A 16,207-nucleotide genomic window follows, 5' to 3' on the forward strand; every position below is an offset into this window, starting at 1 on the left:
AAACTTTGTCATGGGTATGTATTATGTACAGGGGAAAAACATGGTATGTGTGGGGCTCAGTACTCTCTGCCATTGCAGGCATCCACTGGGGATCTTAGAACAGATCCCCCATAGGATATGGGGCGGGGGGGACTGTATTTACCAAAAGCCCATGAAGAGGTCTCATTTTTCTCCTTTTTAGAGATGACATCACCTGGCTACTTCATCTCCAACCCCTAAGCCCCTCCCTGCTGACGTGGCCTCCCCAGGGCTCTCTTGTTCGGACAAGAACAGTTTGTTCTTCCCCAAACTAGATCAGAGCTGGGCTGTCATGACTTCCCACTTTTTAGACTAGACTAAACTCTGGTGGGCAGTAAAAGCTTTTCTTAAAGCTTTTAATTATAGGAAACTGCCTTCTTCACTCTGATCTTCCAAAGTAATCAATGCTGTAGAATTCAGCAGTAAGTTTCAAGGAGTCCCTTGGCCTGTGCAGCCGGCTCTGCCTCGAATCCACCCGCATCCAATCACAGACACTCCCCAGGCAGCCTCCGGTGCTAGTTAAGACCTGGGTGCTGAGGACCAAGGAAAAGGTGCTGCTCCCTGGGCCTGGGACAGACCACAGGGAGGTGGAGGGGAAGCTCACGGGCGTGAGTCATCATCACGCGGTGTGAGAAGTGGGCAGAGAGGGAGTTACAGAGAGCTCAGGTGGCACAAGGACCAAGTGACCAGCGGTGCCTGGGGAAGTCTGGGGGACACCACAAAGGAGGCGTCGCCGAGACTGACTCATGAAGGGAGAACTGGATTCCCTGTGCCTGGGGCGGAGGGCAGAGGACCTAGGGTGTAAAGCCCTGGAGTCGTGCGTGAGGGACAGGGCATGTCCGCAACAGCCACGTGGGAGGGGTCTGGAACCCCAGCCTGAGGGCGCGGGTTATAGTCTGGGAGTGAGGGGAAGCCATTAGGGAGTGGTGGCCACATGTCCTCTCGGGGCTCTAGGGTCATGACCACCGTGAAGGACGTGTCATGCTCCATGGTAAGGAGAGGCTGCAGTTAGGGAGGTCCACTGGGCACTGTGCTGTAGCATCCAAACTGGCAAGCACGGGGAGCCGCGGCCAAGGCTGAAGCATCAGAGGAGGGAAAGGGATTTTCATGCTGAAATCTGACTTCTGAGGCCAAATGAACAGGATTTCTTGGTTGATTGGTGGTTAGGGCTGGAGGAGAAGAAAGATTTACACATTTGTAAATATTATACTATTTTCTCTTCAGTTCTAAGCAAAGTGTCTTCCAGCTAAAATTCAGGCTTGTACCTGATCTCCCCACATTTCCTTCTGCAAGAAACTGGAGACTCCTATTGAAAATTTGAAAAACAACCCCCACAGCCTCAAAACCATTCATTCTCTGATTTATAGGTGGGTCGGGGTTTTCTGCAGGGAATATCATTTTAAGAAGAAGCATACCCCTAAAAATGTAGCAGCCACTATAAATGCTGTGTAAGAGACAGTCTTAACAGGTTAATTCTTTTAAGAATGGCAGGTTCTTTTGTTCTATAAGACTTTGACTGAATTCTCTTCTAACTGGTCCTCTGAAATTTTGATGCTTAGTTTAAAAATATTTGCATGATGTTTCTCCTTCTAAATACATCATGGGTCAATAATTAATCACGATTATTGAAAACTGGCTGCTGAGTAGCTCCGAACTATTGTCACATCTTCTGTCTCATGCTCTTCTCCCAGGTTCCTACAAGGCAAGCATTCCTGTCACTCCATTTTCCTAAACATAGAAAATAGACTTCGAAGGGGCAGAGGGTTCATAGCTGGCTCGGTATCCTCAAAGGCATGGTGCGGCCGTGTCTTCAGTCCAGCCTTCTGATTTCCCACCCTGTGCCATCCTGTGCCTTTCTTCTCCTGGCCTTCCCTGGCAGAAATAATCAAACTGCAAAACAAACAAAAACCCTTTGACCTTCATGATATCGGTCATTTATTATTTCTTTTTCCTCTGTGCTCTCTTCTTAGACATGTATCGGTCTCCTGGGGTTTGAAATAGGCTGCTTTACCCAGTCATGCTGCAGTAACAAGCAGCCCCCATCTCAGTGGCCTATGGAAGTGGAAGATTGTTTACCCTTCGTAGTTCACATGCGGCTGTGGGTTGGCTGTGGCGGCTCTGGCTCCATGTGTTGTCTTCGTTCCAGATCCCAGTGGAAGAAGCAGCTCCTGTCACGTCACGCTGGACTCACAGCAGAGGGAGAAAGTGCAGTAGCTGAACCACTCAGTCGCTCTTATATCTTAAACTCATATGTGGCATGTGGCACAGTCACTTGTATTCTGTTGGTCACAGCAATTCACGTAGTCAAGCCTGGTATCAGCGGGGAGGGAAAGCACCCACATGGAAGGTGCTGTTACAGCACAAGTCCCCTGGCAGTGGGCAGAGGTGTGCAATGACTCCTACAAGGAGGGCGGACTGTGCCTGGGAGCAGTAATTCAGCACACCACGTGACTCCCCAAACTCCGCAGTGCAGCTCTACGGGCGCCCAGATGGTTGGGCACTTTCTCACCCCTTCTAAATCTCAGGCCTCTTGCAGTTGATTTCCATGACTTGTCTGCAAACATGTCCTCTGAGTTTTCATATACTGTAAGCCAATATTGATTGCTTGAAATTTAGAGCTTTTAAATAAACCTTTATTTTTTAATTTAATTGATATTACAGAAAAAACCAAACTCAGGATTATAATGTGATGTTGCTGGAAGGGTAGCTGAGGGATCCAGGAAGCTTGCAGTAGAAGCCCCTGGGCATCTTGGGAGAGCGAGGTCGCGGCTCACCCAGTGCTCTCGGGTGTGTGCAGTGGGAAAGATGCCTCCAGTGTGCTCGCTCCACCCAAGAGGCTGTCATCATAGCAGCACGTGAAACAAATGCTTGCTGAACAGAGAACTCTTTACATGTTAAGCATTTTCTTTATTTTTTCTTTTTACAAATCTGTATTTCTTTTTTAATTTAATCTTTATTATTTTTTTCCCATTACCATTTAGCCCCCTAATACCCCATTCCCCCCAGTAATCACCACACTGTTGTCCATGTCCATGAGCTCTTTTTCCTTTTTGCTTAGTCCCTCCACCTCCTAACCTCCCTCCCCACCCCAACTAGCTGTCATTTGCTCTCTATGAATGAGTCTCTCTGTTTTGCCTGTTAGTTCAATTTGTTCATTAGATTCCACATATGAGTGAAATCATATAATACTTGTCTTTCTCTGACTGGCTTATTTCACTTAGCATAGTGTTCTCCAGGTCCATCCATACTGTTGTAAAGGGTAAAATTATCTTCTTTTTTAAGGCCGAGTAGAATTGCATTGTGTAAATGTCCCGTAGTTGTTTTGTCCACTCATCTAATGATGGACACTTGGGCTGCTTCCATACCTTGACGATTGTAAATAACGCTGCAGTGATGAACATAGTGTTGCTTATGTTCTTTCAGATTAGTGTTTGGGGTTCTTTCAGATTTGTTCCCAGAAGTGGGATCGCTGGATCAAAAGGCAGATCCATTTTTTAATTTTTTGAGATATCTCCACACTTCTTTCTACAGTGTCTGCCCCAGTCTGCATTCCCACCAACAGTGCAGAAGCGTTCCCCCTTCTCCACATCCTCGCCAGCACTTGCTGTTTGTGGATCTGTTGATGATAGCTATTCTGACAGGTGTGAGATGGTATCTCATTGTGGTTTTAATTTGCATTTCTCTGATGATTACTGACATTGAACATCTTTTTGTATGTCTAATGGCCATCTGTATGTCCTCTTTGGAGAAGTGCCTGTTCAGGTCCTTTGCCCATTTTTTAATTGTTTTTTTTTGTGGGGTTTTTTGGGGGTTTTTTGCTGTTGAGTTTTGTAAGTTGCTTATAAATTTTGGATACTAACCCCTTATCGGATGTGTGGGTGAATATGTCCTCTCATTCTGTGGGTTCTTTTTATTTTATTGATTGCCTTTGCTAAAAGTTGTTTCTTTTCGAAAAAATCTTTTTAGTTTGCTATAGTTCCATTTGTTTATTTTTTCATTTGTTTCCCTTGCCTTGGGGAAATATATCTGCTAAAAATTTTTTATAAGCAATATCTGAAATTTGCTGCCTATGTTTTCTTCTAGGATTTTTATAGTTTTGGGTCTAACATTTAAGACTTTGATCCATTTTGAATTTACTCTTGTGTGTGGTGCAAGAAGGTGGTCTAGTTTCATTTTTCCGCATGTATCTAATTTTCTCAACACCATTTATTGAATAAACTATCTTTAGCCCATTGTATGTACTTGCTTCTTCCTCTGTCAGATATTAATTGACTGTAAAGGTGTGGGTTTCTTTCTGGGCTCTCTATTCTGGTCCCTTGATCTATGTGTCTGCTTTTTTGACAGTACCAGGCTGTTTTGATTATTATGGCCTTGTAGTATAGTTTGGTATTAGGTAGCATGATTCCTCCAATTTTGTTCTTCTTTCTCAGGATCACTGTTGTTGTGTGGACCCTTTTGTAGTTCCATATTAACTTTTGAAATATTTGTTCTAGTTCTGTAAAACATGTCATTGGAATCTTGAAAGCAGTCGCATTGAATCTATAGGTTGCTTTGGGTTGTATGGACATTTTAATGATGTTAATTCTTCTTATCCATGAACACAGTAGGTGCTTACATTTATTTGTACCTTCTTCAATTTCTTTCTTCAGTGTTTTATAGTTTCTCATGTACACGTCTTTTACATCCTTGGTTAGGTTTATTCCTAGGTATTTTATTCTTTTGGAAGCAATTATGAATGGGATTGTTTTCTTAATTTCCCTTTCTGCTCATTAGTGGCATATAAAATGCAACTGACTTCTGGATATTAATATTGTATCCTGCTACATTGCTGAGTTCATTTATCAGTTCTAGTAGTTTCTTGGTGGAATCTTTGGGGTTCTCTCTATATAAGCATTTTCATCAAGATTTTAAAATGGATACCCTAACTAGTTGCTTACTTTTGACCAATTTAGATAAATTTTTATTCACAATAAAATGTATCAAACACCTACTATATTCTGATTTTTGGGAAATAAGGTTTATGAGATGAAAGCATAATTTGGGCTTTCAAGGAATTTAGGATTTTCCAAGGGAGTGTTATCTGCAGTTCTGGAACAATCCCTGTGGTGATGGGAGTGGCTGCAGCGGAGAGACGGATCAGCTGAGTCTCAAGGATCAGAGGAACATTCCTAGGAGGCGCCTTCCAGGCTACGGGGAAATTGCTCATTTATTCAGGGAACTGGGAGTAACTGGGTGTGGCTGGAGTGTGAGGTGTGGCAGGAGAAGAGGCTGATCCCTCGAGCAAAACAGGTTTTACCCAGGGCCAGGGCCAGGGCCAGGGCACAGTCAGAGCTTCTCCAGATTTGTCCCAGTCCTGCCCCCTGTCCTTGCCCTTCCTCAGAATGACTTTTAAGAGTGGGAATTGTAGGCGGAGTCTCTATGCAGGCTGTCTTTGCACATTAAGTAGCCAGAATGTCTAACTTCAGTTCCTACTTTTAACCATCCATGCCTTAAGACCTCACCCCGAACCTCTTCTTATTCACAGACTTCTTCCCCCCCGTGTGAGGGGGCTGTCAAAATGAGCCCTGGCGCACCATCTCAAAGATGCCAGCACAGGGGCCCAAGCACCTGCGGCAGGCAGGCACGGAGGGTGAAGGACATGGAGATGAGGATGATATTCTATTTCCACCTAACTCACAGAGCGATGAAAGGACAGGCAGGGCTCCCTTCCCAGGCTGTAGCCTTGGACGCAGAGGAAAGCTCTTGGACAATGACAAAGTCACTGTCACGGAGCCCTTCCCTGTCCAAGCACAAGAGCTCATCTAACCACTCAGCCCTGGGAGGTGGGTGCGAGCCACCAGCCTGGCCCCAGAGTCCACCTTCCTCTCTCCAAACTCAGAACCCTGCCAGCTGGAGGGAACCCAGCACACTTATTCTGGCAGAAGGTGGGCTCACACTGGGCCTCAGTGCACGGATAAGTCTTCAGCAGGCGGAGATGTGAGTGAAGGGCATTAAGTAAGTGAATGCACAAAAATAGCACATCCCAGGCGGCAGCAAAGGAGAGTGCCCCACAGAGAAGAGGGCACCGCCAGAGGGTAGACCAAAAGTCCAACTCCAAGGCCAAGCCCTGGACATCAGGAGGGGTCAAAAGTGAAAAAATATAGAAACTATCAAAATTCCCAGAATCCACAAATTATTCTGGGTTTGAAAACCTTATAAGGGGGCTGGAGGGACCTCTTCAATGAGAACCTCAACCTCATGGAGTGCTTGTTGCCTCTCAAAAAGCCTCATAGTCCAGGAAAAGGGAACAGGAAGAGGACTCAGAATCATGGTTCCTGTATTAATTTGCTAGGGCTGCTGTAACAGAGTAAATGACTTAAACAACATTACTCTCCCAGTTCTGGAGACCGGAAGGCCGGGGTCAAGGTGTTGGTCTGATTGGTTCATTCTGAGGGCTGTGAGGGAGAGTCTGTTCTCCTCTGATTGTCTGGTGATCTTCAAGAGTCCTTGGTTTGTGGACACATCACCCCAATCTCCACCTTGATGTTCACATAGAGTTTTCCATGTGTGGATGACTTTGTGTCTAAATTTCCCCTTTTTATAAGGACACAGCCATATTGGATTAGGGCCCATCCTAATAACCTCGTCTTTATTTGATCACCTGCAAACACCTGAATGTAAGGTTATATTCACAGGTATTGGGCCGGGGCACAATTCAACCAGAACAGTCCCCAAATGTGCTGTGCAGGTTGCCAGTCCCCCATTCCCCCCCATTCATGTCCCATCAACACGCAGACGGGATTGAAGATGCTGTTCAGGATCCTTCCGGATCCCACCCTCTGTCCGCCACAGAGGCAACCACCTGTGTACGCTCAGTCAGAGTACCTGAGAAGCGAGGGCCTCTGTGTCAAGAGATGCAGGGGCAGCCAGGGCAAATGCCCTGCGTTCTGGCAGACACTCTGCTCCCCATGGGCACACACTCTCACAGCGAGTGTTGCAGACAACTGGAGAGGCAACTCCAAATCCACTGTCACTCAAAACATCTACAGGGGTGGGCAAAGTAGGTTTACAGTTGTTCATATGGAAGAAGACATGCAACTTACGATTATTGCAATAGCTTATCAACTCTATTTCACGTACTCACAGCTGTCACCTGCTGTGCTCACTTCATGTGTGTGTGCGTAGGGTGGTTAGCTGCAGTTGAAATAGTACTATTAAGACATTTTCCAAAATTTGTAATAGATATTTTAAAAGATTAGTGATATATTAGTGAAGGAAAGCACAGTATGAAATTTTACATATGGTTTCATTCAAACACACATACATTTTTAAAAGCTTTATTGAGACAATTCACAAATCATACATTCTACCCATTTGAAGTCTGCAGTTTACTGACCTTCACTACATTCACGACGTTGCGCGACCATCACCACAGTCGGCTGTAGAATGTTTCGTCGCCCCAGAAAGAAGCCCAGCGCCCCTCAGTCGTCATCCTCCGGGCCCGTCCCTCCCTGTCCCCAGCCCTAGCTGGAGAGCCACCACGCTGTCTTCAGGCTCCATGGTTTCCCTACATGCCTGCATTTGGTTCAACTGTGTATTTCCTAAATTAGGAAAAAAAAATGAAGGGAACTACAGGTCCGAGGGTGACTTTCACCAGTGCTTATCAGAATTATCATTTTAATCCCTTTATTTGTAGTATTTTTCTAATTATACAATGAGCATGAATTGCTAACCAGAGGAGGAAACATTTTATTTTAAAATTAAAGAGAACAGTCTTGTCATATTTAAGTAGTCCTTACGGATTATTCTGAAAACCTCTCCAACACCTAAATCACAACCTTACTTTATGGAGGGGAAAAAGGTGTCCGAGCTCCAAACAACCAACTTTAAATAACAGCTGTGGAGCTCAGTGGTTAGACATGGAGACGCTTGCATTGCGCTGGTTTGCTCTGCGCTGGATTTCCTACGGCCCAGCCCCCGCCAGCCTTGTGTCCCACCCCTCAGGGTCTTCCCATCCTTAATCAGGTGACCTCTCTCAGCCTTCAACAAATTGTTGCTTGTCTCAGGTGAGAGGCCCTGTAATTAAACCACATCCTTTTGCCTCTTTAATAACATTGGAGACAGAGTGTAATTCTGAGAGGGGACGGAAGGAATATATAATTTAGTGTCCTTTTCCTGAGCCAGTATGGACTCTGTGCATGTAGCATCTTGCATTCTTCGGGTGTAAAAAGTGATCTGTTGTCTCAGCAAATGTGTTATGTGAGCACCATGCATACTGAGTCCGTCTAACAGTCAGAGCCTCTGTGGGTCTGCGTCTGGCGTACTCGGGGGTTTCAGAAGCCACCTTTCTTTGATGAGTAGACTTGACACTGGAGGGAAACGAGCTTAGCTGGGTTAGTTCATGAGACAGATCCGTCCTGGCCACTGCCACAGAAACTTACCCGTTGCCCTAGCTAGAAACCCAGGCTTCATCCTTGACTCCCCTCGTTCCTCGGCCTCGCACCAACTCAGCTGGGCTGTAGTCTCTCTGATTGCCCTGCTCTTCTCAATCCCACCCCAGCTGTCCTGCACAGCACTCACGGGGGTAGGGGCAGCTTCTGCTCGACAGCTTCCTTCTTGCCCCCTCCGTCCTTATGCTCTGGCATGACTAATGAAGTTCATCCCCCACATGCCCCGACGGCACTTCGTGATCTCATCCCCTCCTTTGTCCAGTCTCACCACCCTCCAATGCTCCCCACGTTCCCAAGTTCCTACCCCCTGAGACCCCCATATTCCCTGGTAGGTTACAGCCCCATCCATGGGATTCTTTATCTGAGTTCTGTGGACAGGATACTAGCAGATGTGTGAGAGTCCTAACATAGAATGGATAACTGTGGTGTGTGTGTGTGTGTGTGTGTGTACAGGGGTATATTGCTGGGAAGACAGTTCTTGGCTTTCATAAAATTCTTCCAGATGACCTGTGAATCCCCAGCTTTAAGAGCTGTGTTCTGGGTGTTTGCATGTGTTCTTCCCCATTCACGTAGTTTCTCACCTCTCCACGCTGGTGGGCAGCTCCTGAGGACCGCTCCAACATTACCTGCTTTCCTGCCTGATGTCCCTTCTCTGCATCCCCATGGCTCTGCTCACCTAGTGCTTTCCCAGCTGCGGTTTCATCACTTCTTCGCATAGTGCTGCCCCTCCTGGCGCACATGCTCCTGGGGCTGGGAACTGTCCCTTTCTGCCCCACTTCCCGCACAGTGCCCAGCACACAGTCAGCTCTTAGTAAATACTGGCAGAAGAGGAAAGAGACCAGGAAGGTGCTGGGCCGTTTTCTCTACGGAATGCCCACGCTCAGTTGGGTGATGGGACACAGCATAGCCAATGGCTTCATCTCAAAGTGCTGCCCCTGGCTTACACACTGTTAGGCGCTGGGCCCTCATGGGTCATCTCCCTTTGTCTGTTCGCAGACATTTTCTTGGAGAGGTTGAAGGCCCAGCTGTCTGGCAGTTACATGGAGAAGTCAGACTTCCATTTGTTGTGGGAACTTACTAGATGTGTAATGATTTTTAAATTACCTCTTGACAAATTTTGAGCTCTTTGTTTTTTTCCTTCCATTCCCTTTCAGATTGATGCACTGAGTAAAAGAAGCAAAGAAGCTGAGGCAGCCTTCTTGAATGTCTACAAAAGATTGATTGATGTTCCAGGTAAGCCCGTGCCCTATTCCATAACCCATCACCGGGCATTGTGTCTGGAGAGTGGTTTGGCTTCAGCCTTTTCTAAGAGAATTCCACCGTCAATGGCAACTTCCCCATGAAATGGAAGAGTTCTGGGAATGTGATTTCTCCAACACCCAGCATTTGAGTAGGTATGGAAACTAGACGCACTTTTGTTAAAGTCATCACATAACCTCTAGTAATGCTTTTGCAGATACAGAAACTCAAATGTGTGCGGCTGCCTCTAGTATTGGTATAAAATGCTGCTCATTTCACTGGAAGAAATAGAACCTGTGTGTGTGCTCTGCAGACAGCGCAGATGTTCATGGTTCTGGGCTGACTGATTCCACTCTCAGGAACAGCCCTTATATAGGGTACCTAGAATGCCTCACTCCCCTCCCAGTCATCCAGGGAACCAGTGACCTGTGGCCAAGTCTTTCCCTTAAAGTTTATAGCCAAGGGCAAGTGGTAGCACAGTTAGCTATAACCAAGTATGTGGATTACTGACATTACTAGAACTACTGTAACAAAGCAAAGCAGAAACAGGTCTGAACTTGCATTCTAATTCAGGTCAACTGTGGGCCTTGCAGTCCCCTCTGGGAGCTGGGGTTAATAGAGGTCACCCCAAGCAACAGACAGCAGAATGCACTTCGGAAAGGAGTAGGGAGATTCAGGTTCTCTTGCCAGGGCCTTGTTGTATGGTTTTCATCATATTCTTTTTCCTTTCTAAACCTCAATTTTCTTGTCTTTGAAATGGAAGAGTGTAAGAGTATAGCCTAGTGATGAAGAATGGTTTTCTTTGTTCTCAACTTATGCTGTTGTAGGAGCTTATCTAGCACTTGGTTCCAAATTCTGGCCTTTTGACTTCCTGCAAGAGTTTGTAACCAACTAGGGGTCCCCTGAAGACTGACCGAGGCTTGGGGGAAGGCTTCTTCACAGTGAGGAGCTCATTTGATGCCCAGGGTGCAGTCTTTCTCCAGTCCTGGCACCTTGGTGGCCCCGCTGGCGTGATCTTGTGCAAATGCAGGTTTTGTGTTGGGGACTTAGTTGAAAGGGGGGCTGGCTTACTTCATCTGTGCCAAAGACCTAGAGAGCCTTCGGCTGCTGTTTTCTAAATAGCCTACACCCTCCTTCTTAAAAGTCCAGTTTTTATCTAGGTTTTCCCTTAGTGAATTTCTCAGCTGGGCAGCCACTTTAACAAATCGTTGGGTTTCTTTTTCTGCAATTATTTTCCATCCTAATTTACCATAGAAAAAGACGAGACCATTTTTTCCCATCACCACTCTTCTTCTCCTAAGCAGACTTTATTCATGCGCGTATATAAGTTTTATAGAATTTTTTTATCATAATATGAGCACATATTTACATTCTGCTTTTTTCACTTAACATCACACCATTCGCATTTTTCCCCATATTGGTGATACTCTCTGTACTTACCATTTTTGCCTGGAGAAGTAAAGTTTGCACTCTTAATGTAAGATAGTGGGAGCAAATAACATTTGATGTTTTCTGTAATAATAAAAATCAGTCAGAACCCATCTGCATGCCACATAGATCACTTGTACCCACATCCCGGGTACTTCTTTCTCAAAGGCTGTGGTCTGGCCGTTCTAACAAGTTCCTTGCGGAGCTCGGCGCACTCTCCCTGCGTTTTGAAGCCTTACTGCTCAGATGAAGTAATGCTGCGGCTGAGGTTTACAGGAAGGGCCCGGTCAATAGCGTTGCATTTACTGACAGTCACACAGTTGTGGGGAGTCAGGTGCCTTAACTGTCTACATGCCTCCGGCCTCGGGCCCACCAAACCCAGAAACAATGATGGGGGTGCACTAGGTCTTCTAGTTCAAGAAACATGAACTCACACTGTCTCAGAAAACTGTATGTAGGAAGCTCTTAGGAATAACGGGACCAGTATTTCAGCTCTGTGCCATGTGGCCCGGCTCCAGGAGCGCAGGAGAGCCGACTAGCTGCCCCAGGAAGAGCCAGAGCCAGAGTCCCATTGGCCTTGGAGACTGGCAAGGGAGCCTGACTGAACTAGTCCCCACTTGCCACCCTTCCAGAAATTTTTTTTGTTTATTTTCTGCTGGCCCTGCTAGAACGAAAGCTTCTTGGGGGCAGCTGGGTTTATCACTCTACACCCAGCACCAGGAACAGGGCCTGGCATACTGCAGTTGTGACACGTTGGCGTCACACAGCCCAGTGAGTCCATCGACCCAGAACCACCCTGGAGTCCTCCACAGTAGAATTCCACGAAAGGTCGTGTTAGTAGCTCTGAAAGCTTTATCTCTGTCCAGGGCTCACTTTTGAGCGTCAGCTTTCATATCCAGTGACCTCCTGGACATCCCCGCTGGGGTGGCTGATGGGCACCCTGAAACCACCTGGTGTGTCCAGAGGAAACCATCTTCTTCCGGAGTTCTTCTCTTAGGGAGCAACACCACCTTCTGCCCAGCTGCTCACACCGAGCCACCTACCTTCAGAATATTCTCGATTCCATCCACTTCTCTGTGTCCCAACTTCTGCCCTCCACAGTTCAGACCCCCCTCTCGCGTCTGCAGTGTTGCAACTTGAGGCTTCCTGCTCGCCTCCTTCCAGCCCACGTTCCATACCGCCAGCGGGCCAGGCCCCTTCTCAATGCATCCCATCTCACCTCTGCAGGCCAGCTTGTTCCGACGCGGCTTCCTGACCTCCCAGGTTCAGTCAGATTGCCCTGTCACGCGCTCGCTCCCCTCCCAGGAGCCTGTGTTTCCCTCTGTCACTTCTTGGGATTCAGCTGCTTTCCTGTCTGGCTGGGCAGAGTGACGGGCAACGTGGTCTTGCCCCTGCATATTTCTTGAGTGTCTATCCCAGTGCCTGCCACGTAGCAGAAACTCCATAAATATTTGCCAGATGAATTAATGGATCAAGTTATTTCTTCACATGCTTTCTGACATTTTTGGGGGCTCAGGCTTTAATTGTTCACAGTGAACTATACTCCAGAGATTGACACTTTCCACTGAGGGAGAGCACGCTGGAGCATTCTATCAACCGAAATAGCAAGGGAACAGAATGTATCTTTCATTGAGTTGCAGCCATTCAATAGCTCTCTGAACAAATTTTGCTCGATGTCACCCTATAAAGATTTACCTGCCTGCGCAGACATTTATATGACACTTAGCATTTGGGGTTCATCAGAACAACATATGTGCCTCAGAGCCTTCGGTTTTGTGGCTGGTACTGATGTCCAAAATCTGTGTTTGATTTAGCAGCTGTCCTGCTGGCTTCCCAAGCTTTTAAACCCAGCACCACGCAGGGACCCCCTCCACCCCACCACACTCCCCTCCTGCCCTGCTCGCCTTCCGTGGTGTGACTCAGCCGTGCAAGGGAGAAGCATCAGAGTTACCCAGCTCTTCCCCCTTCTTTATCTCCCAAACCCAGTATCCCAAACGATGTTATTTTTCCTTCTAAAAGCTCCATCTTATTAAAGACACTGAATAAACGTTTGCATACATACTCATCCTGTTAAGTCCTCTGAACAGTCAAAATAGTTAAGATCTCACATGTATGTTCTTTTTCATTTGCTACCCGATTGTTCCAAATTCCTTAGTTAATTTTAGGGCATTTTAAGATGCTTTTATCATAGATATTCTGCCTCTATAGCCAAAGCACACTGTCCTTCCGCGTTGCTGTGACCCTTCCCCCCCGGGATGTCTCAGTCAGCACCTTCCACGCCACCCCTCGCTCTGTCTCAGGGACTGTGCCGAGCTGCAGGATAAGGCAGGAAGCAGATCAGCCAGAGAACTTGCTATTCTCATGGACTTCAGAGCCTGGTGGGAATGTGGTCATTAAAAAGTAATTGCACAAGTAATTATTGAATTTTAGGTGTAGTAAGTGCTTGTAAGGCAGAGCCCACTGGGCATAGGAGTGTAGAATGGGTAGGATTGGGCAGGCTCAGAGGCAGATGCCCCGGGGCAGTGAGCTTAGTGAGCAGGAAGAGGAGAGGGCAGTGAGGAGAGTGGCCTGGTACACTGCATCTTCCAAAGCAAGGCACTGCCAGTAGTCAAGGGGGCACTGTTATAGGACATCTGAGTAGAGGGCATATGCCAGTGTGGCCACCTAGCTGCAAAGACAGGTGGGGGCCTGGTAGATTATGTGCAGGGTTCTGGACTTCAACAGACAAACCGTGAATGAGTTTTAAGCAGAGAAGTAACATGATCAGGTATGTGCAATGAAAAAGTCATCCTGGCTGCAGTTTGGACAGTAGATTTGGAAAGGGGTCCAAAGTGAGGTGGGAAGGGAAAGGGGGTCACGTGGTTCGAGTGGCAGGCGTGGAGCCGGAGAGGAATCTCGGCTGTATGCAGAGTGGAGAGGTAGAGCAGGTGGTCGGAAGGCGATGAGGGCAGCTGTGCCGGAGCTCGGTTAACATGGCGTCACTCCTTCATTTCTGGGTAGCAAGCAGTTCTTGTTCACCGGGCTTGCTTGTTTACATGGCTTACGTAATTGAAAGGAAGACCAACAAACAGTTTGGAGAATTAGCCTCTTGATCCTAGTTCTGTTATCTCTAATTGTTGTTCTAATTGAAAATGTTCTTCGCCTTCGTTGTCAACATGATAGCAGTTGGAGAGTAGTTTTAGATTCATAAGTAAGTTACAAAATTTGATGTCATTAACCTAGATGGCTTCATCTGTCAGTTTTATCACAGATTTTTATATTGTAATGTATATGGTCAATAGGGATAGCTTAAACTCGCAAATGTTTAAGTTTTTTATGTTAATGCACCTCTGATTGAGATTTGTATTTACGAATTCGCTAACAATCAGCCGTGAGGAAAGCAGTGCAGCCGTCTGCTAACAACACGACTTGGTGGGGGCGCCAGGGCCAGGCCCTGCGGCGGGAGTTCCTCTAGTAAGCAGGCCAGTGTCCGTCTGCACTGGCATCTATACTCGTGGGTAAGAGCGAGAGTTCAGGGATTATCTGTGAACAACAGTGATGCCATGTATGCAAGAAAAGGTTCAGGTGTGTTGTTGAGTCATTTTCACACATCCCCTCGGCCAGCACTTGCCCAGAGTCCCTTGTGTGCCACGCCCTGGACCGAGCACCTAAGATACAAATGCAGTTGAGACTTGGCTGCTGGGCTCCCTCAGGTGGTTTCTGTTTGGCTGTTGGAAGACTCTGTTGCACTTTTGAGAAAATATTCCATAATTAAACAGTTCAAACAGGCAGCCTCCATCCCTTACTGTAATGAAACAAGAAATAAATAAATCTGCTCTTAAAATGTGACCCCCTCAGATAGCTGGAAATATTCTGGAATGACTTCCTCATAAAGGCTCTTGCATAGCTGGAATTTTCCTGTGCCCCGAGCACAGCTGTGATGGCATGCATAATCTGCCAGAAGTTAACCTTGCGTGGGTGCCTTGCTCTTGCTTCTTGATACTTTTCAGATTTTTCACAATGAGCATGTATTTATTTCAACAACCATGGGAAGGAAGCTTAAATCAGTAAAATACTCAACTTGCACTCTTAGTTTTTGAATAGCCCTTATTAATGGATTACAGATAAGTCAAACAGTGGTCATTTGAGTTTTTGTCTACACTTAATAATTTCTATGAAAGACAACTGTGACCTTTTTGCCCCAGAAATATCTCAGTCCTGGTATTTTCTTTTTAAGTTCCTAGGATGGAGAAAAAGAGACAAAGTTGGTGGAGCTGCCACCTGTGCGGTTCGTGTTGCAGAGCTCTGCTTTGGTTTCAGAGCTCACTGGAGAACCGCTTTGCAAGTTCTCCTTGCCTCTGTCTGTGGCCCCGTAAAATGAGAATCATCTTTTACTTCTTGCTAAGATGTGGTGTTTCTCCTGCAGACACAAACTCTTCAAACACAAAGGCAGTGCCTAGAAGAGTTTATTTTAAGATTTAAATCTTTAGGAAGCACATTAGCAGTAGTATAAAATATTCATCCATTCATGTAACGCAGCTAGAACTCAGTGTTTCCTGACTGATTTCTCTCACTTTGTGTCCCCAGAGCAAGCGCCCGCAGTCGTAGGTAGCAGGTGTTAGTTTTCCAAAGTCCTGGGAGAGAGCTGGCTGAAGAGGGCTGTTGTGTAGGCTCCCATTTCAGGTCCCACTCCGGAGTTCCAGGCATGCCCTGCTCTAGGTGCTCCTGGGGCCACGTGTCAGCTGGGTTCAGGAAAGCCTCCTCTCCTGGTGAATATCCTGTCAGCCTAGCGTTTGAAAATCCAGAAATAAAGAGGATCATCAGTGTTGAGAACTGCCTTTTTTAAAAAAGAAAAAAGATTTATTTATGTATGTATGCATGTATTTATTTATTTTTAGGGAAAGGGGGAGGGAGGGAGAAAGAGGAAAAGAAACATCAACCAGTTGCCTCTTGCACGCACCCCGACTGGGGACCAAACCACCACCTAGGCATGTGCCCTGACCAGAATCGAATCGGTGACCTTCCGCTGTGTGGGAAGATGCCCAACCAACTGAGCCACACTGACCAGGGCAAGAACTGCTTTCTAATGCTCCTCCATAAGAATAAAATAATAA

The 16,207-nt window shown here is 46.5% G+C and overlaps 1 protein-coding gene across 1 annotated transcript in view; it reads left to right on the plus strand.

Annotated features, from left to right (window-relative positions):
* Window positions 1–16,207, plus strand: part of LOC114496469 (homeobox protein cut-like 1) — a 345,941-nt gene that overhangs the window by 187,286 nt on the left and 142,448 nt on the right. The window contains 1 exon segment of the mRNA XM_028511916.2: window positions 9,602–9,680. Within this exon segment, the coding sequence (XP_028367717.1) occupies window positions 9,602–9,680 (79 nt within the window).

The sequence above is a fragment of the Phyllostomus discolor genome, chromosome 3 (genome assembly GCF_004126475.2).
Source record: "Phyllostomus discolor isolate MPI-MPIP mPhyDis1 chromosome 3, mPhyDis1.pri.v3, whole genome shotgun sequence".
In the NCBI taxonomy this organism is placed as follows: Eukaryota; Metazoa; Chordata; class Mammalia; order Chiroptera; family Phyllostomidae; genus Phyllostomus; species Phyllostomus discolor.